The 26823-nt window shown below is 48.3% G+C and overlaps 1 protein-coding gene across 1 annotated transcript in view; it reads left to right on the top strand.

Annotated features, from left to right (window-relative positions):
• Positions 1 to 26823, top strand: part of TMC3 (transmembrane channel like 3) — a 52424-nt gene that overhangs the window by 15441 nt on the left and 10160 nt on the right. Inside the window, exons 5-17 of the mRNA XM_006142656.3 lie at positions 3447 to 3553; positions 4880 to 4978; positions 5083 to 5225; positions 6629 to 6776; positions 8157 to 8200; positions 9572 to 9719; positions 12188 to 12297; positions 15871 to 15949; positions 18456 to 18701; positions 19642 to 19770; positions 20539 to 20606; positions 21298 to 21426; positions 24250 to 24360. Of these exons, the coding sequence (XP_006142718.1) occupies positions 3447 to 3553; positions 4880 to 4978; positions 5083 to 5225; positions 6629 to 6776; positions 8157 to 8200; positions 9572 to 9719; positions 12188 to 12297; positions 15871 to 15949; positions 18456 to 18701; positions 19642 to 19770; positions 20539 to 20606; positions 21298 to 21426; positions 24250 to 24360 (1561 nt within the window). The remainder of the gene's footprint in view (positions 1 to 3446; positions 3554 to 4879; positions 4979 to 5082; positions 5226 to 6628; positions 6777 to 8156; positions 8201 to 9571; positions 9720 to 12187; positions 12298 to 15870; positions 15950 to 18455; positions 18702 to 19641; positions 19771 to 20538; positions 20607 to 21297; positions 21427 to 24249; positions 24361 to 26823) is intronic.

The raw sequence follows: 26823 nt of genomic DNA, 5'->3' as shown, positions 1-26823 counted from the left end.
GGAAAGGGATTGTGGTGTGGCCATCCTCCCTGGGGGGTGATTTCTTGATTTCTGTCTGTCTCTGACTCTCTGGTGAGTGCACTCACCATATAGCAAAAATCTCTCTAAAAAAATAATAATAATACTAAGAAATAAACAGTAAGAAACCCGCGGGCTTCCTCTCTGCTCTAGGAGACAAGCCAGGGGAACGCCATGAAGGTAACACCGGGGAGGAGCTAATAGACACGTGTAGGAGAGACCACCACTGTTGTTTGAGCAGGTGACAGATGGCAGAATTTATTTCTGGCAGCAGACACTCCTGTGGCATCTTCATGGGAGTGGCCGTGTTTGAGTTGAGTCTTGAATCACGAGCAAATAAGCAATTCCAACTTCTGATAAAATTCAGACTTTCCTAGCAGCCTCTCTGGCCTCCGCAGACAGGGCCAGAATGACATCATCATCTGCTCTGTGCTGGGGCCGTGTGCTGTCTTAGCGTTGGGCGTGCGGTAATTACATTTGAAACTCCTCTTTCTGCAGCGATATCATTTGCTTCCAACACACACCCAGATTATTTGGGTGTTAAGATGTACAACCCACCGACATGGTTGGAAGCCAGAGCCGGAAAAACAAAACAAAACACCGTTTTTTTTTTTAGCATTTGCATCCTAAACTCACAAGACACATCCCCAGACTTTATCCCTAGCAGCTTGGAGCATGAGAGAGCTTGGGAAACTGCAAGATGTGGGCAGTTTCAGGGCAGGTTCGAGACCCTTGGTCCTCAACAGGGATGTGAACTGTTCCTGACTGGGCAGTGAGTTAGCCCTGAGGATTCCTGGCCCCACTCCCAGAGCTACCTAAGGTCTGTGGGCAGGTCAAGTAGGTGTGTTTAGATGGCATTCCTCTCATAATTTCCATTGCTCTTAGACCCTGCACCAGGAATAATATGAATAAGCCAAGCTGTGACCCTAGAGAATGTGCACCTTGGGGCCGGCAGGTGGCGTAGTGGTTATGTCACTGGATTCCCACACGGTCAACAGTGGTTCTAGTCCCAGATTGGATGGCTTGAAAATTATGCTAGGTACATGTGAGTACATGCCCAAGATCCAGGAGGAGAATGGAGGAGAAGGGATTATAGCATGACCACCCCCACTGGGGAGGGTGATTTCTCGCATTCCCCCTCACTGTCTCTCTCTCTCTCTAGTGAGCACATGTTCCCTGTAGCAAAAACGTCTTAAAAAAAAAAAAAAGACATGAAAGGAAGGGAAGAGAAAAAATAATATGCACCTCAACACACAACCCACAGCTCAGAGCCCAAGGCAGGTGTCCTCCTACCTGTCAGGAGCACAGAGAGGACGAGGGAGTGTACTTTAGCCTGACTTTGCTAAAAGGCTGTGGTAACTGCGGTACCAGCCAGTGTGTCTGGGAGCCCCTCCATTCAGGACCCTCGTGCCCCATGGGCATGGCCGTCTTCCTGAACGTGGCACTCTCCGATCCTTCTCTCTCCAGCTCTGGCGGAAACTGGCGCGCCTCGCCTGTAACTTTGTGGTCATCTTCATCCCCTGGGAAATGAGGATAAAGAAAATCGAGAGTGAGTATTTGCGTTTGGAGGAGTGGGGCGGGATGCTGCCTACGCATTCTGTGTCCCGGTCCCAACACGGGGCGGCCCTGAGGGCATTTGCACAGCAGGTTGTGACCAGGCTCCAGTTGGGACAGTGGCGATGGGAGACTCGGTGTCATCCCCATCACCTTCCAGGATGGGACAGGCCCTGCTGGTGCCTTTCCACATTCTGCCACAAGTTGGCGTCCTGTCCCAGTTTGTTCATTCCCACACAGCGCAAACCCCAGGAAGAACCACACAAAAGACAGTGATGAATAAGAGGGCAGACACAGAACTGCAAAACACAAGCAGGAAAATTTGCATTTTCATACAGATGACTGGAACCACTGAGAATACCCTGAAAGAATATACCCTAAAAAAATACCCTAAAAGAATAAGATCACATCCACAATAGCAGCTATAAACCCACACACAGAACGTACAGACAGCATGAAGCATGAGCTTAACAGTAAGCCTAAAATAAGGACCGCAGGCGGTATAGTGGTTAAGATGCTGGGTTCCCACATGACTGACCATGGTTCGAGTCCTGGGCCTGGCGGCTTGCTTTCTCACTTTCTGTCTCTCTCTGGTCAAATTAAAAATAATAATAATAAATAAAATTAAATAAGTTTTAAAATAGTGAGTATAAAATAAACTGTAAAATTGGGCCATACTGTGTAAAAGTCTTGTGAAGAGACACAGAAAGATTTACTATTTGAACAAAATTTGTTTAATAGAAGGGTATTTTTGGCAAGAGAAAATGTATATAATATATTGATAAGTGAAGATACATGTTGTAGAGTAATGCTAATTTTATACAAAAATAATTTAAGTATATAGAATAATGCCCTAAAAGTTTAGTAGAAACCAATTAGAATCCTCATTTTAATACAGTGATCTTCAAATAGATTTTTTGTTTGTGACATTTTTTTTTCTACTTGTTATGAGAAACAAAAAGTAGATTTAAATTAAAAATTCTAGAAATGTGGGATCAGCAGTTAATGTAATGGCTATGTTGCTGGGCTCCCATATAGTTGACCGCAGTTCGAGTCCCAGACCCAGTGGCTTAAATTCACACCGGGCATATGTGCGTGCATGCCCAAGATCCCAGGAGGAGAATGGAGGAGAAGGTGTGGCCATCCCACTTGGGGGAGGATTTCTCACTTTCCTTCTCACTATCTCTGTCTGTCATTCTCTGTCTCCCCAGCAAGCACACATACCCTAAGGCAGAAACATCTAAATAAAAATATTTATACCAAGTTCTCAAAAGATACTGATAGTTCTTACCATGCATGAAATACTATAAATCTTGTAAGCACACTTTACATGAAATGTCACTGAGAAACAATTATCAAATAGCATTTAGTCAACATAGGGTTTTTTTTCTTTTTTCTACATTTGAAACTAGTAGGCGTTCAAGGGCATCTTGGTACGTTCAAAATGACTATTTTGGTGGCCGACATTCTGATTGGTACAATGACATTATTTTATTTTTTTTATTTTTTTAGAGATTTTTGCTGTAGAGCACGTACACTCGCCAGAAAGACAGAGAGACAGAAAGCGAGAAATCACCCCCCAGGGGGGATGGCCACGCTGCAATCTCTTCTCCTCCATTCTCCTCTCAGGGTCTTGGACACGCATGCACACGCACCTGGTGTCAGTTTAAGCCACTGGGTCCAGGACTTGAACCACGGTCAACTACATGGGAGTCCGGCAACACAGCCATTACACCAATTGCTGGTCCCTGTACAATGACATTCTCACTCTGTCCCCCGCTGGCATAAGAAAACGTATAGTATTGCTTTCTGGAGAATTTCTGGCACCGTGGAGATTTCATATAAACTGTTGTCATTATCTCATCTTTCTTTAGGTCATTTTGGATCAGGTGTCGCCTCCTATTTCATCTTCTTGAGATGGTTATTTGGAATTAATATTGTGCTCACAATTATGACAGGTGCTTTCATTGTTATTCCAGAGGTAAGAACCATTTTAGGGGAGCAAAACATGCTTTTTGCTAAAAGGAGAAAATGTTACGGCCAAACCACAGTGGCACGGGCAGTAGGGATGCCGCTGCGTGATGCTGGAGGCCATATGGGCAGGCTCTGGGTTCGAGTTCTGGTCTCCTTGGACACACTGGGGCCTGTCTATGGCTGCAGGACTTGGGGGTGGGGCGGGGATGCAGCAGGAGGACCTTATCAGGGATGTCTCTCTCTCTCTCTCTCCCTCCCTCCCTCCCTTTCTCCCTCTCTCTTTTTCTAGGGAAATAAATAAAAATAGGCTTTTTAAAAAGAGGGATGTTAAAGCAATAGTGTGAAACTCTTGTTAGCCTTGTAGAAAGGATAATGCAAGTGCTAGAACAGGAGTTGGCAGGACTAGCAGATACCACAATGGTTATGTCACTGGGCTCTCACGTAGTTGACTACAGTTCAAGTCCCAGACCTGGCAGCTTAAACTTCATGCTGGATGCATGTGTGTGCGTGCCCAAAATCCCAAGAGGAAAATGGAGGAGAAGGGATTGCTCTGTGGCCACTCCTCCAACCCTGGGGCGGGGGGGGATTTTTTTTGCTTTCTGTCTTTCTCTTTCTCTCCGGGGAGTGCACGTGCCCTGTACCAAAAATCTCTCTTAAAAAAAAAAAAATAGGAGTTGACAAACTTTTTCTGGGAAAGGTCATGGAGTAAACATTTTGGGCCCAGTGGGCCACAGTTTCTGTCGCAGCTCTCAGGTCGGCCACGTAGCACACCTGCTGCTGTGGGTAGCACATTCACCAGCGAGCTTGGCTCTGTCCCCAATGCAGTTTTAGTTATAGATGCTGAACTTTGAATGTCGTTTCATTTTTATGTGTCACAAAATATGGTTCTTCTTTTGACCCCTCCCCCCAACCATTTAAAAAAAATAAAAAACCTTCATCTCATGCCATACAAAAATTGGTGCTAGGCCACCTTTGGGTGGTGGACCAGTTTGCCAATTCAGTGTTAAAGAAAAACCCGTTTGCAGCCAGCTTTGTCTTTACATAGCAAATGGGACCACTTCCCAAGCCATCATAGTAAGTCCGTGACCTCAGCAATCCACCCATGGGAGCAACGTCTAGCCCAGAGAGAATTCACCCAAGCAGACCCTGATCAGGCAAAAAGGAACTCTGGTCACCTATGGTTAATTTTCTAACAATGAAAATCAAGCAGAAATCCACCCACTGGAGAGCTCTTCCCTGTAGTGTATTTACAGGTACACGAATGTCAGCTGCCCCTTTCCTCCTGGTTCCCTCCACCCAGAGGCCCTCGTGACGTCCTTCCCTCTCTTATCAGTTGATTGCAGGCCAGCCCTTTGGAAGCACCACCAGCAAGACCATCCCCAAGGAGCATGCTGCGTCTGCCCAAGACCTGGACACCGTCTGGTCCCTGGGGGTGAGGTTGATGTTCAGCCCTACTCTTGCCTTGAGGAAGCGGGTCAGTGGGCTGTGGTTCTGGGACCTAAGAATCAGAAGTGACACCAAGTATTCTTTTTGCAGGGCTATCTCCAGTACTCAGTCCTCTTCTATGGCTACTATGGCAGGGAGAGGAAGATCGGGAGAGCTGGCTATCGGCTGCCCTTGGCCTATTTCCTGGTGGGGATGGCGGTGTTTGCTTACAGCTTCATCATTCTTTTAAAAAAGTATGATTGCTCGATTTCTCAAAACACATGTCCAGAATTAGGTTATGTGCGATCTCATTTTAGTCTTGTCCGTAGACCCTATGAAGCTAAGTCATAGCTGTTTCCGTTTTATAGATGAGGCGGGCGAGGCTACAAGAGGTCTGTCCATTTCGATTCCTGCTCATTAAGCACTTGCTCCTTTGTGAGAGGTTCTGCATTAAGTTTGGAGAGACAGGACTCGTACAGACTTAATAATTAATGTCATTTAGATAACATAGTAACTGTGATGATAGAGACATGAATAACATGTAGAGTTTGCAGAAAGCAAGACATCCTCCTATATGTTTGCCTGTGACCTAGCTACAAATTCTGCAGTCTAGGCTTATCTCTGTTCTGATGTGGTTGGCACTCATCCCTGAGAGAAGGTGCAGCACAAAATAAAGTCCTGCCCCATATTGCTGTGAGACCTGTAGCAACTCCGTCTTCCTGTCTGGCCTTCATCTGTAAAATGGGCAGGTTGGCTTAGAAAACCACCAAGTTCCTTCCAGCTTAATGTTCTGTGCTTTGTATAGGCACTAGATAATTGCAAACTGACAGAAAGGCCCCAAATCCAGGAAAGAACCTGCCCTCCAACCCCCTTGGCTCACCAGCTACTTCTCTCAGATTGTGCTACCCTGCCTTCATCACTCTGCCCCATGTGGGCATGTTAGCAAAGTGCAGATAGAAGTGCTGGGGATAAAAATAATAATAAACAGTCAAATAAACGAACTTAGCAGATGTTCAGAGTCTTGGGAGCTTTCAGTTGACATGAAACTTTCCAGTTTAGCTCCTGGTGTCTCAAGACCCCACCTGGAAAACTTAGGCCCTTTTTCTGATGTTATGATTTAAGAACAAATCAGAGCAAACTTGGGAACATGAAATATGGATGAAAGAAAAAAGGAGGGAGAGTGTCACCTGAGGAGAGATTATGACTCCTGCCTTCAAATATCTAAAGGAATAACACATCCAAGAGGGACCCAGCATATTCTATAGGGGTGAGGTTAACACAACCAGGGATTAGCTACCCATAAATAAGAACCCCAAGAAGGAATGAATGGTATTGCACAGTCATGGCTGCATAGACATTAGGTTGGCTGACTCCAGGTACACACACCTATATTGACTTGTTGGCCACAACTGTGGTGGAACTGCCTGTGTCATGGACTCACACAGTAATGGGCCATCATAGTTTTCACTGTTGAAAAGGATGTTTGCTGAATCCAGCCAGGGCTCAGCCTGCACCATCATGACCTACAGAGCTGCATCTACCCAGAGCGGACCTTTTTTGGTTCACACAGAGGCTCCCTGCAGGCTAGCAACAGCCCTACCTGGATAATCCTGTTCCTGAGACTCAGTGTTTCCCTGTTCTGGGTCCTCTCTCGCAGGATGGCTAAGAACTCCCGCACCAGCCTTGCCAGTGCTTCTAATGAAAACTACACCTTCTGCTGGCGGGTGTTTTGTGCCTGGGATTATCTCATCGGAAACCCAGAGGCTGCAGAGAGCAAAACGGCTGCCATCGTGAACAGCATCAGGGTGAGGACGGGAGCCTGTCCAGGCTGGGGGGAGGGCTCCGTGGAGTCTGGACACATGGCCTCTACAGTGCAAGCCACTGGCCCTCTGCTGGAAGAGTCAGCACTGTCCTCTTCCCATAGCATTTACTGTCCAGTGCAATTGTCTGTGCAGTGAGGCAAGTGTGCCCCAGGAAATGCACCAGGTGATTCCGTGGAGTACAGGGAAATATGGAGACCTGGACTTTTTAATTTTTCCTTTATGAGAGGGAGGACATCGTCTCAGACAAATGCAGGCTTCCCATGAGTCTTCTAGCCTCCTGTATAGTGGCATTTCGTGTGCTCTACTGATGCTGGGTCCCTCTCTTTATTTTTTAATTTTTTATTTCATCCTTTCAAAATTTCAGTTTGTGCATTTTTTATGATTTCCACGATGGATTGTTACCATGTGGTATGCATATAACCTGAAAATTAGTACATATATGTCGGGGATATACACTTTCATTTTTCATGCAAAAGACAAGGCAATCAAAAACATTTAGGAACTACACAGAAAACTAAATGGTGGCCTGGTAATTAAGTAGTTAGCTCTCACACGGCCAACTATGTGGTTCAAGTCCCAGACAATTAGATTTCACATGACCAACTATGTGGTTCAAGTCCCGGACTCGGCAGCTTGAGAAATATGCTGGGTCCGTGAACGTGTGTGCCCAAAATCCCCAAAAAGAGGGAGAGATGGAGGAGAAGGGATTGTATGTGACCATTCCCCATAAATGAAGGGTGCTTTCTCACTTTCCCTCTATCCATCTCTCTCTCTCTCTGTCTCTCCCGCAAGTGCATGTGCTCTCTGACAAAATTTTTTAATTAGATCATGTAAATTATCACACTCACATGACCTCCATTTTCTCTTCCTACCCCCTTCTTTCATGATTGATTATTAAGTAATTGAAATCCAACTCATTTGTATCAATAGACTTTGTTTTTCTTTTTTTTTTTTTGGAGAGGTTTTGGCTATAGGGCGCGTGCGCTCGCCAGACAGACAGAGAGAGACAGAGAGACAGAAAGCGAGAAATCACCCCCCCAGGGGGGATGGTCACGCCGCAATCCCTTCTCCTCCATTCTCCTCTCGGGATCTTGGGCACGCACGCACACGCGCCCAGCGTGAGTTTTAAGCCACCGGGTCCGGGACACGAACCGCGGTCAACCACGTGGGAGTCCAGCGACATAGCCATTACGCTAACTGCTGGTTCCCTGTATCAATAGACTCTTACAGAATAAAGTCAGACATTGAAGACATAAGTTGTAATATTATCATTGTATTATTGGAAATAAATCATTTCTCATGATTTGAAATTGATGACAGTGCTAAGCTTTTGTACTGTGTATTTTTTTTTTTTCTCTAAAGGAGGCTATACTGGAAGAACAGGAAAAGAAGAAAAGCAAAAACCTGTAGGTATTAATATTCCCTGCACTGAATTCATTAAGTTTTATTTCAATTTGATATAGAAATGAACCAGATTGGGTCCTGCAGGTAGCGTGGTGGTTAAAGTGCTGGCCTCCCTCATGGTTGACCATGGTTCGAGTGCTAGACCTGGCATCTTGCTTTCTCACTTTCCTTCTTTTACTCTGTGTGTCTGTCTCTCTCTGGTAAGCACATGTGTCCTATAGCAGATTAAAAAGTAGTAATAAATTGGGGTCCGCAGGTGGCATAGTGGCTAAGGTGCTGGACTTCAATTTGGTTGCCCATAGTTTGAGTCCTGGGCCTGGTGGCTTGAAACTCAGAGGAGAAAAGATTGTGGTGTGGCCATCCCCCCTAAAGAGTGATTTCTTGCTTTCTATCTCTCTGTCTCTCTCTTTGCTCTGTACCCTGTAGCAAAAATCTCTTACAAAAAAAGTAATAAAAATAAAAATTTTTTAAATTAACCAGATCATCTACATCATATTTTCACAATTGTCAGGCAACTCCGTTCTTGATACCCATCCTTCTAGTAATGTGATCTGAGGGCACACTACAATTTATTTTTCACAGCAGCCTTTAAAAGTGTTGCTTCCTTCCTAGATCCTGCAATAAGACAGAGATCTGAAACTGACGCGTTTCCCATTCTTTTACGTAGAGAATAAAAGAGGTATTTATAGCACCGATTTCTAACTCGCTAAGGGAGCAGTAAGTAGATGGATGCTGTTAGGGTCCGCTGCATTTAGAAACAAGTCTTTGAAGTCATTAGACACAACACGATCCAATTCGTTTTCACAAGCCTTCCAGGGTGATTTCCTTAGTTCTAGATTCTCCCTGGGATCTCCAGAGCTGTGTTACGTTCTAGAGGGAAAAAGATAGCCAGTAAACTGTCAAGGAGATGTAGGGGCCCATGCTGGATTCATCATATGTAACAACAGGCAAATCATTCGTGTTGTCTCCCTCCCTCCTCTCCTTCTCTGCTTCTCTCCTCCTCCTCTCCCTCCCTCCCCTGAAACTTTGAATGGAACTTTTATATCCTAAGTGTGTACACCAGAGGACTGCGGTCTTACATTGGCAGAGCAAGAACTGCCACTCAAATGCTCTGACTCTCAAAACAGTGTTGTTTGTTTATAGCCCTATGAGCCCTACAAGATGCTGGCCGGTTGGATTTATAATTCATTGCTGATTTCTTAGGAGATGAGGAGTCCTGGGGTGGAGGGAGAGGGAAGAGCAATGATTCTTCAGGGCAGAGAATCCACCTAGCAGCGGATGTGTTCCTGTCCCTGTATGGCGTCGTCTGATACCATGATCAGACAATGTAGCAGAACCCCCTGGACCCGTCCTCATGCTGCCTCTTCCCTTAGGGCAGTGACCATCTGCCTGAGGATCGTGGCCAACATCCTGGTGCTTCTCTCACTGGCCGGGAGCATATATCTCATCTACTTTGTGGTTGACCGGTCCCAGAAGCTGGAGCAGTCCAAGAAGGAGCTGACGCTTTGGGAGAAGAACGAGGTATCCATGCACCCTCTCAGAAAGATCTGAAAGTAGCGCATCCCTCTATTTCTTAAGTGAGTTAGGTAGAAACCTCTTAGGGAGAATGCTCAGTTCTCTTGTCCTGGAGCATGGATGACTAAGGCTTTGAGGTAGAGTAGCAGCACCAAGGCTTGACTAAATGATCGTAGTGGCCTTCAGAAAAGCTTTTGATGCAAAAGCACTTCAAGTATCCACACTATTCTTGATGTTTGAGCTTTGATGACTGCAGTTTGCATTTCCCACAGCTATTTCTTCACATCCATGCATTCAGAAGTTGACTTCACCTGCAGATCTGTCCTAAGGACAGTGTCGTACTCCATTGTCCCCATCAAGGGTGACCAGGTGCCCACTGCCTAACACTTAGGTGGTTTCCATATTGCTAATTACAAACAATGCTTCCAGAACCAGTTCCACACAGCTGGCTTTTAAAAACAATCTTTTCCCTCATGGTGTGAATATTCCCATAAATAGAAAATTACCAAGCGAAAGGTTATGGGCAACTTCAGAATTCTGAAGATGTGTGAGAAAACCATTATCCTGAAAGATTTGTTCAATTTACCTGGAAAGATTTGAAAGGCAGAAATAGCGTTAAAACTGTCTCTCCTGGAACCAGCAGATGGTGTAATGGTTACATTTCTGGACTCTCACATAGTTGACCACATTTCGAGTCCTGTACCCGGTAGCTTAAAACTCAGGCTGGGCACAAGTGTGTGTGTGTGTCCAAAATCCTGAGAGGAGAATGAAGGAGAAGGGATTGTGGTATGGCTCTCTCCCCTGGGGAGTGATTTCTCACTTTCTGTCTATCTGTCTGTCTCTCTCTCTCTCTCCCCCTGTTTCTTTGTCCAATAGCCAAAATCTCTCTTAAAAAAAAAAAAATTCTTCTCAGACCATGTCTATAGAAATTATCATCCTTTGAGACTTAAAAAGCAAAGTGTAGGGCCAGCAAGTAGCATGGAGGTTAAGGCACTGGCTCCCACATGGCCAGGTGTGCTGTTCAAGTTCTAGACCTGGCGGCTTGAAAATCACGCCAGGTGCATGTACACATATGCCCAAGGCCCCAAGAGCAGGCTGAAGAGGAGGGGACTGCAGCGTAGTCATTCCCCAGGGAAAATGGTTTCTCTTTCTCTCTCTCTCTGGCAAGAATACATATTCTATGGCAAAAAAATAAAATAAAGCATATAGGTGACAAGATGGTCTTCAGTTTATCCTATACCTATTTGTCAACGTACAGTTTATCAAAATATGAGACAATAGTGTATAATCGTTTCCTATCCCTCTAACTTATGGCAGTTGGGTGGGTTATATAAATGTTTGCGTGTTTACAGATAGATAGATGGATAGACTTTTTAAAGATACATTCAGAGATTATTTCTGATTTTAGCTCAAACATCTTATATAGCAACTAAAACTTCTTTCTTCCACCATAAGTGCAGAGAAACAAGAGACGGGCATATTTCGCTCCATAATTAAACGCCCGTGTCCAGAAAGAGCAGTAAATCATCTCTCGGCCTTCCCTCTCCTCTTCCTAATGCTCGCAGTGATTTTCATCTTCCATCCGAGGTCAGGGAAGTAGAAGTAGAATGAAATGTTCCTCGGGAAATGTGGCAGAAATGCTGCTGGGTCCCCAATGACAGGTGAGTGTCCTCAGAGCACATAGTTTCTTTCTTTTTTTTCAGACATTTTTGCCATCGGACACACATGCTTACCAGATAGAGAGAGACAGAGACAGGAAAGTGAGAAATCACCCCCCACCCTAGGAGGGGAGGCCACAGCGTAATCCCTTTTCCTCTGTTCTCCTCCTAGGCTCTTGGTCACACTCATGCTTGCACACACACCTGGAGTGATTTTCAAGCCACCAGGTCCAGGACTCGAAGCACAGCCAGCCATGTGGGAATCCAGCGACGTGACCACTACAACACCTGTCGGCCCCAAGGAGAGTTTCTAAGAGGAATAAATCCACAATAAAATGCTAACATCCAGGACCAGCAATTGGCGTAATGGCTACATTGCTGGACTCCCATGTAGTTGACCACAGTTCAAGTCCCGGACTCGGTGGCTTGAACTCACACTGGGCACATGTGTGTGCGTGCGTGCCCAAGATCCTGAGAGGAGAATGGAGGAAAAGAGATTGCGGCATGGCCATCCCCCCTGGGGGGGGCTTTCTCGCTTTCTGACTCTCTGTCTGTGTCTTTCTGGAGAGCGTACCTGCCCTATAGCAAAACCCTTTCAAAAAAAAGAAAAAAAAAAAAAAGAAAAGAAAAAGAAAAAATGCTGGCGTCCTTTTGAAACAGGCTAATTAGCAGAGACTTGGGGAGACTTTCCATGAGGGAACCACATGGCCGTTGGGTACCCACTGACTGCATGTGAGGCTCCAAGGAGCAGGTGCAGGTGAGCGAGGCCGGGGAGGGGCCCTGGGGACTGAGGGTCTGGCGCGTCCTCTCTCGTAGGTGAGCGTGGTGGTCTCCCTCGTCACCATGCTGGCGCCGTCAGCCTTTGACCTCATCGCCGCCTTGGAGATGTACCACCCACGGACCACACTGCGCTTCCAGCTGGCCAGGTATGGCAACCCAGCCGGGGGACGTCACGCTGCAGCTCACCTGTGGGCCCATTCCCATGGCAGGAAGGGAAGTCCCTCCAAGCCTGGTCTGACTTCTGGTCTTCAATACTTAGCCCCAAACTTGACCTCCGGGTGGACTTTAAGAGGCGGGACACGAGAGGGAAGAAAGGGAAGTTGCAAGAGCAGTGAGGAGACAGGAGGAAAGGATTTAAGGGTAGTGAAGGGGAGAGAGGGGAAGAGGGGAAGCGAGGGAAGAAGAGGGGGTGAGGAGGGCAGGCAGGAAGAGCAGATACCGAGGAGGACCATGAGGATGACAGAGTGTGTCTGGTCCTCCTCTGTGCTGAATCCCTTTTGTTAGTTGACTACAAGGGATGAAGGAGACCCATGTTGTTTGTCCAGACATAGGATATGATATGGCTCATGCTTTGCTCAGAATTCCCCAAAGTGTAGACTCGAGAGGCTGTTGGGGATATGGCTGGAAACTTCTGGGGCAGTCCAGGACCAGCAGAGGTTGCCACCACAGGAGGTCATGGCAGACTTGAGCAGCAAGGGCTGGTCCCTCTGAGAGAGCATCCAGGGTGCCCCCTGCAGGTCAGAACACCGCACTGCTTCATCACTGTCTTCTGAAAAAATCCACATCTTCTCCCTGGAGCACGGGCACCTCATCAATAAATTTAACCACGGCACGTAGGTGACATCTTGTTAAATTGAATGCAGTAGAAGGCGGAGGTCAGGGCCTGGTCCCCCAGTCCCGCTGTAAATGCTTTACTGTGTTCTCTCTTGCCATGCCTGATGACAGTCTACAGAACTGATTTCCACAGACTACTTCGGGAAGACCTCTGTCCTCCAGAAGTCAGTCAGCAAACATCTCCTGTACGTGACCAGATAACAAGTATTTCTGATTTTGGGGGGTCGTACCGTTTCCATCCTAGCCACTGGACCCTGAGGTCGTAGCATAAAAGTAACCACAGGTTTTATGCAACAAAAGGGCGTGGCCCGTTTCCAAACTTAGTTTCTAACAGCAAGAGGCAGGAAAAGGATGGGGCTTGAAGGAACCACCTCCCAGGTCCAGGTAGGTGAGGGATGAGTCTCACAGCCCCCTGGCTCCTAGCCCTGGCCCTCATGGCCCCTCTGAGCACCTGACCGGGAGGAGAGAAGCGCCTCTGTCCGCTCCTCCCAGCCAGCAGGCATGGGAGAGAATCGATTCCATTATTGCATTTGGTGGAAAGCCAATCCTATTACACAGATTGGCCTCGTTATTCATGTTCAAAAGTGGAGAAACAGAGGCATCAAGAGACTCGCCCCAGACAAATTAGGTCTAATTTTGGTAATAACAGCAGGACATATTCTTTCACATCCATTAACTCCCCAGCAGACGGCTCCACCTCCTATCCCGGGCTCAGTGGACGCGAGAACAACAGCATTGCCGAGAAAGCAGGAGGTGAAACGTCTCACTCCCTCCTGCACCGGCTCTTCACTGAGCGCACCCGAGGGCTTGCCGGTGCTAGGCCCTCTAATGCAGAGAGAGAGCTCCTGGCACTATGTCTGAGGAGTCTGACGCTTTCGGAGGGGAAGCCACTGGGAGACACACGGATGCCCCCGAGGGATGCCCACCCTGCCCATTTCTCTGCCCACACCTTCTTACAGGTGTCCGGCTCTGCACCCAAGAGCATAAGGGAGCCGGTAGGGGTGGCCCCCTTGTAGTTTCAGCTTGGAGTCTTGTCCTCAAGATCCAGATGCATTTTCAGGCCAGCAGGTGACATAGTGGTTAAGGCACTAGATGCTCCATGGCCAATTCCACAGTTCGAGTCCCAGATCCGGAGGCTTGAAAAATACACCGGTCACAAAATCCCAAAAGAAAAGTGGAGAAGAAGGGGTTGCAGTGTGGCCATCCCTCCAGGAAGGGATTTCTCACTTTCCCTCCCTGTCTCTCTCTCTCTCTCCAGTGAGCACACAGGCCCCGGAAGGAACATCATTTCATGATTCTCAAAGTGCTTTCTGTGGTCCTGTTGAAGGATTTGTAGACCTGCCATTTTCCTTTCACATCTCATTCTCTAGGTTTCTTCTTCTTCTTTTATTCTTTCTCTTTTTTTTTTTTTTTTTTGCATGAGGTTTTGTATGCTCACATAGAGAGAGCGAGAGTGCATGCACCCCCTCAGCAGGCTGTGGGCATACTGCAATCTTTTTTCCTCCATGTTTTCATTCCATCTGGATTTCAGACACACATGCACCCGATGTGTTTGTCAAGCCATGGAGACAAGGTTCAGTCCGTGGTCGGCCACTAAGACCTGGCTCCCGATACACAGCACTTCAGCCCATGCTTCAGGCTCAGCCCTCGTCCGCCAGGTTTCTCATAAGACCCCAAGCTGCATCCTGGGAAATCCCACGACGTGTTCTCCAACCCTTCCAACTGACATCAGGGCGTGATCATGGGTGGTGATGGCCCCTGGCCTAGTCCACGGTGCAGCAGCATTGCAGGTCCCCTCGGGGCCCCTGAGGGGGTCAGCGTCATTGCAGAAGCAGAGCACTGACACTCCAGTGTCACACCCTGCCTCTTGATGCAGCCCGCCACGTAATTCAACTTCCTTATACCGTTCGTGGGGGATTATAGCACGTGCCCCTCACGGAGCTATTGTGAGGATAAATCAGTAGAGCGAGGAAAAGCACTTTATAAACCAGGCGTGACACAGCCCTGCTTGTGAACTTCACGTGCTTTGTGCTGCACCGCTGGTTCCAAAGTGTCCTGTCCTGGGCTAGCCTGAAATCACCTGGGAAGGCAATGAAAATGATTCTCAGGCCGGCAGGTGGCATGGAGGTTAAGGTGCTGGGTCCCACTTGGCCAGCTGTAGGGTTTGAGTCCTGGACACGAAGCTTGAAAATCACGCTGAGTGCACGTACATGCGTGCTCAAAATCCTGAGAGGAGCGAGGAGAGGGGATTGCAGTGTGGCCAAGACCCCTGGTGGTGGGGTGGGTGTGAGGTGTGATCTCTTACTTACTTTCTCTCTCTGGTGAACACACCCACCCTGTAATAAAAACTTAAAAAAAAAATTAAAAAAAAAATAAAAATCTCAGACCCCATCCAGACCTACTGAATCAGGATAGACTCTGGAATTCTGGAATCCTGTTTTTTGTTTTTTGGGGTTTTTTGTTTGTTTGTTTTTGAGAGGTAGCTATTTTTGTTATAGGATGTATGCACTCACCAGAGATAGAGACAGTGAGAAATCACACCCTTCCCCCCGGGGTATGAGGGTATGACCACACCACAATCCTTTCTCCTCCATTCTCCTCTCAGGATTTTGGGCGCACGCACACACACACACACACCTGGCATGAGTTTCAAGCTGCCAGGTCTAGGACTTGAACAGTCGGCCATGTGGGAGTCCAGCAACTTAACCATTATACCACCCTCTGGCCCTGAATCTGGCATTTTTTTCATACCCTTGAGGTGACTGCAGGAAACATGGCAGCCTCTGTGTTCACATATCCATGATAATCTAGAACCAGGTGTAGGTCCAGAACTGTGGGCCTGTGTGTGGCGATCTGGCCTCTCAGGGTGGGCTTGTGGTTTTCAGGGTCCTCGTGCTGTATCTGGGAAATCTCTACAGTCTGATCATCGCCCTCCTGGACAAAGTCAACAGCATGAGCATTGAGGTGAGTGCCCCATCTGGACGTCACCTGTCCCACCACTGCCATCCCTGCCTGGAATCACACACCAGGCTCACCAGCCTCCTGGTCAACACCACTGCTGGTACTTCCACTCCGTGGGTCATGTCTGAAACTCAGCTGAGTTGTGGTCTCTCGTGGTAAGGATAGAAAAGTTAGCCCCACTACCTAGATGCAGGAACTCAGGTTTGAGTCGGCCTCGGGGACTAGGGTTAGGGGAACCAGATCCCACATGGCCGACCGCAGTCCAAGTCAAGCCCTGGGAGCTTAAAAAAATAGCTGGACCCATGTGTGTGCATGCCCCAAACCCAAACAGGATGGAGAGGGAAGAGAAGGGATTGTGGCATGACCATGCCCCACTGAGGGGTGCTTTCTCCCCCTCTTTCTGTTTCTTGGGCAAGACGCATGCCCTCTAGCATTTCTGGCAGTGGGGATGTCAAAGAAAGGAAGGAAGGAAAGGAGAGGGAGGGGTGGAAGAAACTCGGCTCCTGGCTGGGAAGTGACAGCGCTGGGTTGAGAACTGGGGGCCTTGGATGTGGTACCAGACTGTCCTGTTTCCTCGAGTCCCATCAGCAGCTATTGTGAATGATCCCAGGAAGAGCAGCAGGCCCTGGGCTCATTCAAGACAGTGAACATCACATGGGGAACCGTTCAGAGTGGGTGCGCCCAGCCCAGCCCAGCAGGAGACTCCACTCCCAGCCTGGGGTATCTGGCAACCATTTTCAACCTCCTTCCCCGGCAAGGATATGTGGGCTGGTCAGGGCACGGAGCCAGGGAGGAGGAGCTGTCTCAGGGTCGTTGGCCCAAGGTATTTCTCAGTAGCATCAAACTGCAAGGCGTGTCCGTCAATGGGCTTGACTGTTGTTCAGAAATGATTGGTAGAAGCTGGGAAAGATGGGAGAATAGAGGATCAAAGATGAACAGAGACAAAATTCCAGGCTGAAAAGAGGAACAATTTCTAGCGTTATAAAATACAGTACGAAGAATATAGTTAATAACAACTAACGTATACTTCAAAGGAACTAAAAGACAGGGTAAGGGGGCTCAAGAAGAAAGCATTTAATGGACACGAGAAGATAAGTTTCCTTGAAAATGATGTATATAGTCATATCCTTGATTTGATCATCTCACACTGTATGCATGCCTTGAGAAAGTATGGGGCTGCCAGGTGGCATTGGTGGTTGAGGCGCTGGACACTCCCACATGGCCGACTATTGTTCGAGTCCCGGACCTGGTGGCTTGCTTTCTCACTTTCCTTCTCTCTGGGTGTCTGTCTTTCTCTGGTCAAATGAAAATGATTGAATGAATACATAAAATTAAATAAATGTTTTTTTAAAAGCATATTGTATGCCAGGAGATGTACACCAATTAAATATAGATAATAAATAGTAAAGTAGAATTTTTTTTTCTTTTTTTTGGAGAGATTTTCACTGTAGGGCGCGTGCGCTCGCCAGACAGACAGAGAGAGACATAGAGACAGAAAGCGAGAAATCACCCTCCAGGGGGGATGGTCACGCCACAATCCCTTCTCCTCTCGGGATCTTGGGCACGCACGCACACGTGCCCGGCGTGAGTTTTAAGCCACCGGGTCCGGGACACGAACCGTGGTTGACTACGTGGGAGTCCAGCGACATAGCCATTACGCTAACTGCTGGTTCCCAGTAGAATTTTTTTTAAGAGAGGGTTTTGAATATTCCCAAGAAGTGATGACAAACGGCTGAGATGACAGGTATCCTAATTACCCTGGTATTATAACTAATTACCCTGGTATTGTCATCATACATTGCATTCTTGTACTAAAGATCCCATCATGGGGCCAGCACGCATGGTGCTTACAGCAGCTGGATCCCACATGGCTAACTGCACGGTTCAAGTTCCAGGCCCAGAGACTTGGAAAACATGCCGGGCACATGGGTTTTCTAGGTCTCAATCCTAAAACGAGAATGGAGAAGGGATTGCAGTGTGGCCATCCCCTCTAGGGGTGCTTTCCCACTTTCCCCATCTCTCTATTACACTCTCTCTGGTGAGCACACGTACCCTATGGCATAATTAAGAATGAAGAAAGAAATCCCATTGCACCCCCATAAATAAGTACAATGATTATATGTTAATTATTTCTTTTTTGATTTAAAGACCTGTAGGCAGAAAAGGCCATAGGAAGTAACTGCTAGTATCTGGGCGTTGAGATTGCCCAGAGCTGGGCCCTTACTGACGGCTCTTACTGCATGACCCGGGCATTAGCTTCAACTGCTGGGCTTCCCCTGAAACTCTTGTGAGTATAGGTACAGACAACTGCAGCGGTTTCACTCACTTAGTAGGGAAAATAATATCCATTACGTCTCTGGGTTCCACTCCTGGGGCCCACTTGTGTCAGTTATGTGGAGGGAGAGGGAGAGGGAGAAGGCATCAATCCCGAGCAGGGTGATGAGATCCTGGACATTCATGGCTGATTCCTTAGACCTTTTTCTTCCTTCCCTCCTCCCTTTCTACACAGGAAGTTGCTACCCCAAATAACACAAGTCCTTGGCTCGATTCTACCACCGTCTTTGCCACCAGGACAGCCCCCGAAGAAGAGAAATGGTCCACGCTTCAGCCTGGAAGGTGGCTCAGGAGAAGCAGCACGTGGGCCTTGGAAGAGACTGGTCTTGCGACTTCCGCCATGCCACTCGCAAAGGCCAATGAGACCACCGTCTACACCCAGGCTCCCCAAGACCAGTGCTGGGAGACATACGTTGGCCAGGTGGTGCCCTTATCCTCACAGATCCCCTTGCACCCACTGCGTAATGGAACCCATCAACTCCCCGAGGTGTCATTGTCCCTACTAGGTAGAAAAGGAAAGGAGATTTCAGTAAAGCTATGATTTTCCGGGTCTCATAATTAATCGTAATAATCAGTGCAAAGACTCGTGCCGTTTTAGCTGAGCACTAGTCCCTGACCCAAGTGCTCAGTCCTCATGAGAGTCTTATTATTATTATCGTCGTTTAGGCACAGATGAGGCAACTGAGGCAGGGACAGATAAGTAACTTGGCCAGGGACGCAGATGGTGAAGAGCAGAGTGAAGACCCGAACCTAAGCGTTGGCTCCAAATTCTGTGTTTTAACCATTTGTTCACCTTCCACACTTAGCCCTGCACAGAGAATCTCACCCCAAGGTATTATCCCATGGGAACGAGTCCCAGGCCTCAAGGAATCTTCTGTGGCTTCTTTCCTAGTTCATGTAACCTTGGCCTTGGACATCAAGGGTCAGAGTCAAATGAACAACTGTTTACTGAGCGCTCATTACGTTCAAGGAGCCTGTCCCTCTGCCCACTGCACTTGATAAAGATGACAAATGGGGCCAGCTGTGGCGTGGCGGTTCAGTGGGCTGGATCCCACATGGCCGAGCACATGGTTTGAGTCCCAGGCCAGTGGCTTGAGAAACATGCCAGGCACGTGTGCATGTGTGCTCAAAGTCACAAGAAGACGGGAAGATGGAGAAGGGACTGCGTGTGCCTTCTACCAATATTAAAAAAAAAGAAAAACGCAGACACCATTGGAGATGGCCCTGGTGCAGGCCCACAGGAAGAGGTGGCATGGGAGGGCAGGACATGGTGACTTCTGTCCACACCTGTGTTTCAGGAGATGCTGAAGCTGTCTTGGGAGGGCAGGACATGGTGACATCTGTGGACACCTGTGTTTCAGGAGATGCTGAAGCTGTCCATCATCGACATGCTCTTCACGGTGGCCAGCATCCTGCTCATAGACTTCTTCCGAGGCCTGTTCGTCCGCTACCTGAGTGACTACTGGTGCTGGGACCTGGAGAACAAGTTTGTGAGTAGATGCCGTGCCCTGCCTCAGTTCCTCGCTGGGGAAGGTGGGGTAAGGGGAGCCACGGACAGAAAGCGGATAAGGAAAGGGGGGAGCGCTGTACAAAGCTTTTCCTTTTCTTTCTTTTCTGTTTGTTTTTTTTTTTTTTTTGAGAGGTTTTTGCTATAGGGCGCATGCACTCAGAGAGACAGAGACAGAGAGACAGAACGCGAGAAACCCCCCCCCCCCCAGGGGGGATGGCCACACAGCAATCCCTTCTACCCCATTCTCCTCTCAGGATCTTGGGCACACATGCATGTGTGCCTGGTGTGAGTTTAAGCCACTGGGTCTGGGACTCGAACCACAGTCGACTACATGGGAGTCTAGCGACATAGCCATTACGCCAACTGTTGGTCCCCAAAGCTTTTTCTTACAGGTCCCATTTGGGGGTAGGCCACACAGGCAGTGATCTCTATGAGTAAAGAATTCTTTCCGGGGGCCAGCAGGTGGCGTGGTGGTTAAGGGCGCTGGACTCTCACATGGCTGACCGTGGTTTGCGTCCTGGAGCTCGGGTTTGAGTCCTGGAGCTGGTGGCTTGCTTTCTCGCTTTCTCACTTACTTTCTCTCTCTCTCTCTCTAGTAAAATTAAAATAAATAAATATATAAAGTTACATAAAATAATTCTTTTTAAAAAAAAAAGAAAAAGAAAAAAATTCTGTGCGACTGAAACAAACAGGTGTATGCAAAGAACAGGGAGATTTGTTTCATGCACAAAAACGCTTTCTCTCGTAGCCCGAGTATGGAGAATTCAAAATAGCTGAGAACGTGCTCCATTTAGTCTACAACCAAGGGATGATCTGGTAGGTACTGAGCCTTCTTGTCGTCGCTCACACCGACCTCACCCGGGCTGAGGCTGTAGTTAGTCTGGGTGGAATGTGACCACTATAAACGCAGCGGTAAACACGAAGGAAGGCTGTTTCCAAGGGCGCTGTTTCTCTTAGGGAGTAATTGTATTCATGGCTTTCTAAGGAGTTTGCAGAAAGGAATGATAGAAGAAACAGTCCATTTTGAAGCCACTGCTGGTCACACCACCACCACTAACACCCCGTCACCCAATTTCTGCACAGAAACCAGTAGGATAAGCCACTGAAGAGGACCGGGGAGGCTGGGAGGAGGCTGCTTTTCACCAGTGAGGATGACAGGAGTGGTTGTGGTCACAGCTGGGAGCTTGGCCCGTCCCACCCTCAGCTTCCAAAGGGCCTCCCCATTTTCACTTAACCACGAGCCCAAGACTGACAGACCCACCCTGATGGCTGCACACAGACAGATGGTCGGAAAGTCTGTTCACCGAGGGCACCTCCCAGGCCAGGGAATCCTGTTCCTAAAGACAGGCTTGGTGTATCAGACCTTCTGGAGGCTTCTCCAGTGCTGCAAGCACAAGATGGAAACCCTGAAATCTTAGAACCATATTCTTGGGTGGATTTCTGGCCCACCACCCTGGAAGATGCAGTGGAACGGAACCCAAGCAAACTCACCCTCCTGACCTTCCAGGATGGGGGCCTTCTTCTCGCCCTGCCTCCCAGCAGTCAACGTTCTCAAGCTCATTGGGCTCATGTACCTGCGGAGCTGGGCTGTGCTGACCTGCAACGTGCCCCACCAGCAAGTCTTCAGAGCCTCCAGGTCAGTGAGAACAAGGTCTGCTTCACACAGAGAACTCGCGTCACCTCATGGGCCTTTTCCAGGGGTGTCCTCCAACAAGCGATTCTCCCCAGCTCTTTGTCAAAATCCTGAATGAAGTCATCCCCCCATGCCTCACCCTGGAAATTGGTCATTACTCCTCTTGGAATCATGATACTTTTTTGGGTTGTTTTTATTTTTGTTTTTTAGTTTTTGCTATGGACACATATGCTTGGCAGAGAAAGACAGACAGAAAGAGGGAAAATAAGAAAATAACCCCCAGGAGGGATAGCCACACTGCAATCCCACCTCCCTCATTCTCCTCTTGGGATTTTGGGTATATACACACGCATACACACACGCACTTGGTATAATTTTCAACTTGCCAGGTCCAGGACTCGAACTGTGGAGTTAGCCGTGTAGGATCTAGCTGCCTTAATCTCCATGCCATCTGCTGATCCTCATGACACTTGGGGAAAAAAAAACAGGGGCCAGCAGGTGGCATGGTGGTTAAGGTGCTGGATTCCCATGTTGTGACCAACTGTGGTTCAAGTCCTGGACCTGGTGACTTGAAATTCACACAGGTGTGCACACGTGTGTGTGCCCAAAATCCCAAGAGGAGAGTGGAGGAGAAGGGATTGCAGTGTGTTCATCCCACCTGGGGAGGAGGGGAGATTTCTTGCTTTCTGTCTCTTTCTCTCTCCAGCAAGTGCACATGCCCTAAACAAAAACAAAACTTCTGAGAAAAAAATAATAATAACTTTTTACTAAAGCTTAGAAAAAGAAGCACCATTCATCAATGTTTAGCTTGGATTCTCACAAACTGAACACAGTATGTAACCAGCACCCAGACTGGAAACAAAACAGGAATGGCTCCCTGGGCGCCCACCATGTGCGATCCCAGGCACGGCTGACTTCTAATGGCATAATGAGGTGAGCTTGGTGTTGGACTTTATGCAAGTGGAATTGCCCAGAGCATGTGCCCTTTCGTGTCCAGTCTCTGCCCCTCAGCCTTGTGTCAGGGAGATTCGTTTCAGGAGGGAGATAGCCTCCAGTTTCTACTCGTCCCGCTGTGTGTGGGCAGGCGGATTGTGTCTAACTACTAGCCACAGTTAACGGTGCCACCTCGGACATCGGCCTCAGTCTTTCATTGGGACTGCACCAACGAGTGCAGCCACTGGTCACAGAGCATGCACGTGTCCACGTAGACCGTGACCAAGACTTGATCAGAGCTCCGTGTTCTTCTTCCTCCAGCCTCACAGGAGTTCCACACTCACTCTTTTTTGTGTTTTTGTTTTGTTTAGTTTTAGCATTAGACATCTTTTTTTTTTTTTTTTTGGAGAGGATTTTTTGCTCTAGGGTGTGTGTGCTGCCAGAAAGACAGAGACAGAGACAGAAAGTGAGAAATCTCCCCCCAGGGGGGGTGGCCACACCACAATCCCTTCTCTTCCATTCTCCTCTTGGGATCTTGGGCACGCACACACACGTGCCTGGCTTGAGTTTAAGCCACCAGGTCCAGACTCAAACCACGGTCGACTACATGGGAGTCCAGCGACATAGCCATTATGCTAACTGCTGGTCCCAGCTCATAAGACATCTTAAACATCTGTTAGAGCTCAGTTATTTTACTTTGACAGAAGCGTTCTCATGGGTGTCTATTTAAAGTAGCATTCAAACTTTTTGACCATAACTTACAAGAGAATGTATTTACATTTTACATGCATACATTCAGAAATGTTTTTATTTACATATATGTGTGTATGTATATTCATCATATGTATGTATGTGTGTGGCCAAACTCCCGGATATCAGCCAGTTTAGGGCCCAGGATGCAGGGATTAGCTCTTAATCAGGCAGAATGTTCACCCTGATCAGCCAGGAGGAGAATGGATAAGAAGCTGAGTGCAGGGCCAGCAGGTGGCATGGTGGTTAAGGCGTGGACTCCCACGTGGCCAACTGTGGTTCAAGTCCCAGACCTGGGGGGTTGCTTTCTCACTTTCTCTCCCTCCCTCTTTCTTTCTCTCTCTTTCTTTCTCTCCCTCTCTCTCTCTCTCTCTCCCCCCCCTCCTTCTCTCCTTCCCTCGCTCCCCCCAACCCCATCTCCATCTCCCTCTGGTGAGTATACATGCTCTGTAGAAAAATTGAAGGAAAAAAATGTTAATTATTGCTTTAATTAATTAACTTTAACTTGACTAACAGGGACAGAGTGAGAGAGAGAGAAAGAGGGAGGGAGGGAAAGTGAGAAAGCAAGCTGGTCTGGGACTTGAATCACAGTCAGCCATGGAAGTCCAGAGCCCCTAACGACCACTCCACCTGCTGGCCCCATAAATAATTCTAAACAAACAAACAAACAGCAACAAACAGCTGAGCACAAATCGCACCCAAGTGAGAGAGAGCTGAAAATCACCGTCACTAGAGCCAAAGTAGCCTGCAACATCGGAGGCGAGCTCAAGGCTGGGATGGGGGTGGGACCCGCTGGGTCAGGACCCAGGCCACTGGGCAACGTTCTATGACTTTTCCATCAGTCAAGGTTATGTGGTGGGAGCAGTGGATGCAGAGGTGGGCTCAGGGCTGACGGGTGTTCAGCAAGTGTTTCTCTGATACCCAATTGGACTGGCGGCTCCGCCAAGTCCCCTGGAGCACCAGTTTCAAGGTGTACACTGTGTGCGACCCTTTGGCAGACCCATTCCTTGGTACCGCCAGGACAGGGATGTTCCTGCTTGCGAGGAGCTGGGTGGTGCTTTCTGTGCTGGTTCTTCGGGAATTTACAGCCTGAGCCGCTGGCTACGGCGTGAGCTCAACACGCACCGTCTGGTTCCTCGGCAGATCCAACAACTTCTACCTGGCGATGCTCCTGTTCATGCTCTTCCTGTGCATGCTGCCCACCGTGTTCGCCATCGTTCGGTACAGGCCGTCCCTGAGCTGCGGGCCTTTCAGGTACGTCTGTCCAGCGCAGTCTGCTCTGCCTGGAGCTGCTCCATCCGTAGGAGAATTGAGTCGCGTTGAGATGAATTATCCTCCTGGCTTACGGAGCGGGAGAGCAGGGTAGAAAGACCCCAAACCTGCATCTTTTGGATCCAAGACCTTGGCAGCAGGCTGCCCTTGGCTGTAATCACCTCTGTGCTCTTGGAGAAAGCACACAGCCCTGGGCCAGCCCCGTGCTCTAGTAGTTAAGGAAGCTGGATCCCACGTGGCTGACTGTGGTTTGAATCTGCAGCTTGAAAAAGGCGCATATGTGTGTGTGTGTGCCCCAATCCCGACCGGATGGAGAAATGGAGGACGAGGGATTGTGGCGTGGCCTCACAATAGAAGTGCCTTCTCCCTGTCTCTGTCTTTTCATCTCTCCCTGGGTAGCATGTGCACCTTCTGACAATTAAAAAAATATATACGCAGCCATTTTAAAATTTTGAAAGGGAAATAGTGTCTCTTCTATACTAGAGAAAAAGTCTACCAGCTCAAAACCCAGCAAGGTTTTCCTTGAAAGACGGCGCACACCACTCTTTACCCTGTGCTACGTGGCTGTATCCAGGCAGAAACCCCTAGTGCTATTCCCACTTGGTGTTTGGTTTTTGTCTATTTTTTTTTGTTTCATCTTTGTTTTTAACATTAATAAAATTTTCTTTTTTTCCATTCGCAAGAGAGAGAGAGAGACAGAGAGACTGAGAGATGGCATCCCCAGCAGCGTGTGCACCCTGTGGCCCACCCCCAGCCTCAGCCCGTTCCTGATCGCCGGCATGAGTGTGCCCTGCATTTCAGGGAGGTCTTCAGATTCGAACTCAGGACCTTCAATTGTAGGCCAACTTTGCAGACTGATGTGTTATAGCAGCATCACTGTCAATCTGGCCCAATCTCGCAATTGTTTTAAGTCACTTTTGATACAACACATGTGGAACATTTAAAGTCGTCGTCTTCTTTTTTTTTTTTTTTTTTTGTTTTCTTTTTAGCTAGAGGGTTATATGTGTTTACCAGAAAGAAGAGAAAGTGTCTCCTGGGACATAGCCACGCCACAGTCCCTTCTCCTCCGTCTCTCCCTCCTTTCAGAATTTCGGGCATGGATGTGTCCATGCCCGGCATATTTTTTAAGCCTCCAGTTCTGGGACTTGAACCACCTTGTTATCTGTGTGGGGTCTGGCGGCCCTAACCACCAGGCCACGCTGCCGCCGGAGGCGAGCTCAAGGCTGGGATGGGGGTGGGACCCGCTGGGTCAGGACCCAGGCCACTGGGCAACGTTCTATGACTTTTCCATCAGTCAAGGTTATGTGGTGGGAGCAGTGGATGCAGAGGTGGGCTCAGGGCTGACGGGTGTTCAGCAAGTGTTTCTCTGATACCCAATTGGACTGGCGGCTCCGCCAAGTCCCCTGGAGCACCAGTTTCAAGGTGTACACTGTGTGCGACCCTTTGGCAGACCCATTCCTTGGTACCGCCAGGACAGGGATGTTCCTGCTTGCGAGGAGCTGGGTGGTGCTTTCTGTGCTGGTTCTTCGGGAATTTACAGCCTGAGCCGCTGGCTACGGCGTGAGCTCAACACGCACCGTCTGGTTCCTCGGCAGATCCAACAACTTCTACCTGGCGATGCTCCTGTTCATGCTCTTCCTGTGCATGCTGCCCACCGTGTTCGCCATCGTTCGGTACAGGCCGTCCCTGAGCTGCGGGCCTTTCAGGTACGTCTGTCCAGCGCAGTCTGCTCTGCCTGGAGCTGCTCCATCCGTAGGAGAATTGAGTCGCGTTGAGATGAATTATCCTCCTGGCTTACGGAGCGGGAGAGCAGGGTAGAAAGACCCCAAACCTGCATCTTTTGGATCCAAGACCTTGGCAGCAGGCTGCCCTTGGCTGTAATCACCTCTGTGCTCTTGGAGAAAGCACACAGCCCTGGGCCAGCCCCGTGCTCTAGTAGTTAAGGAAGCTGGATCCCACGTGGCTGACTGTGGTTTGAATCTGCAGCTTGAAAAAGGCGCATATGTGTGTGTGTGTGCCCCAATCCCGACCGGATGGAGAAATGGAGGACGAGGGATTGTGGCGTGGCCTCACAATAGAAGTGCCTTCTCCCTGTCTCTGTCTTTTCATCTCTCCCTGGGTAGCATGTGCACCTTCTGACAATTAAAAAAATATATACGCAGCCATTTTAAAATTTTGAAAGGGAAATAGTGTCTCTTCTATACTAGAGAAAAAGTCTACCAGCTCAAAACCCAGCAAGGTTTTCCTTGAAAGACGGCGCACACCACTCTTTACCCTGTGCTACGTGGCTGTATCCAGGCAGAAACCCCTAGTGCTATTCCCACTTGGTGTTTGGTTTTTGTCTATTTTTTTTTGTTTCATCTTTGTTTTTAACATTAATAAAATTTTCTTTTTTTCCATTCGCAAGAGAGAGAGAGAGACAGAGAGACTGAGAGAAGGCATCCC

This window comes from Tupaia chinensis, unplaced genomic scaffold, assembly GCF_000334495.1.
Source record: "Tupaia chinensis unplaced genomic scaffold, TupChi_1.0 Scaffold000078_1, whole genome shotgun sequence".
Classification (NCBI taxonomy): domain Eukaryota; kingdom Metazoa; phylum Chordata; class Mammalia; order Scandentia; family Tupaiidae; genus Tupaia; species Tupaia belangeri.
The sequence above is the reverse complement of the archived record's forward strand: the minus strand, read 5'-3'. Positions and strand labels throughout refer to the sequence as shown.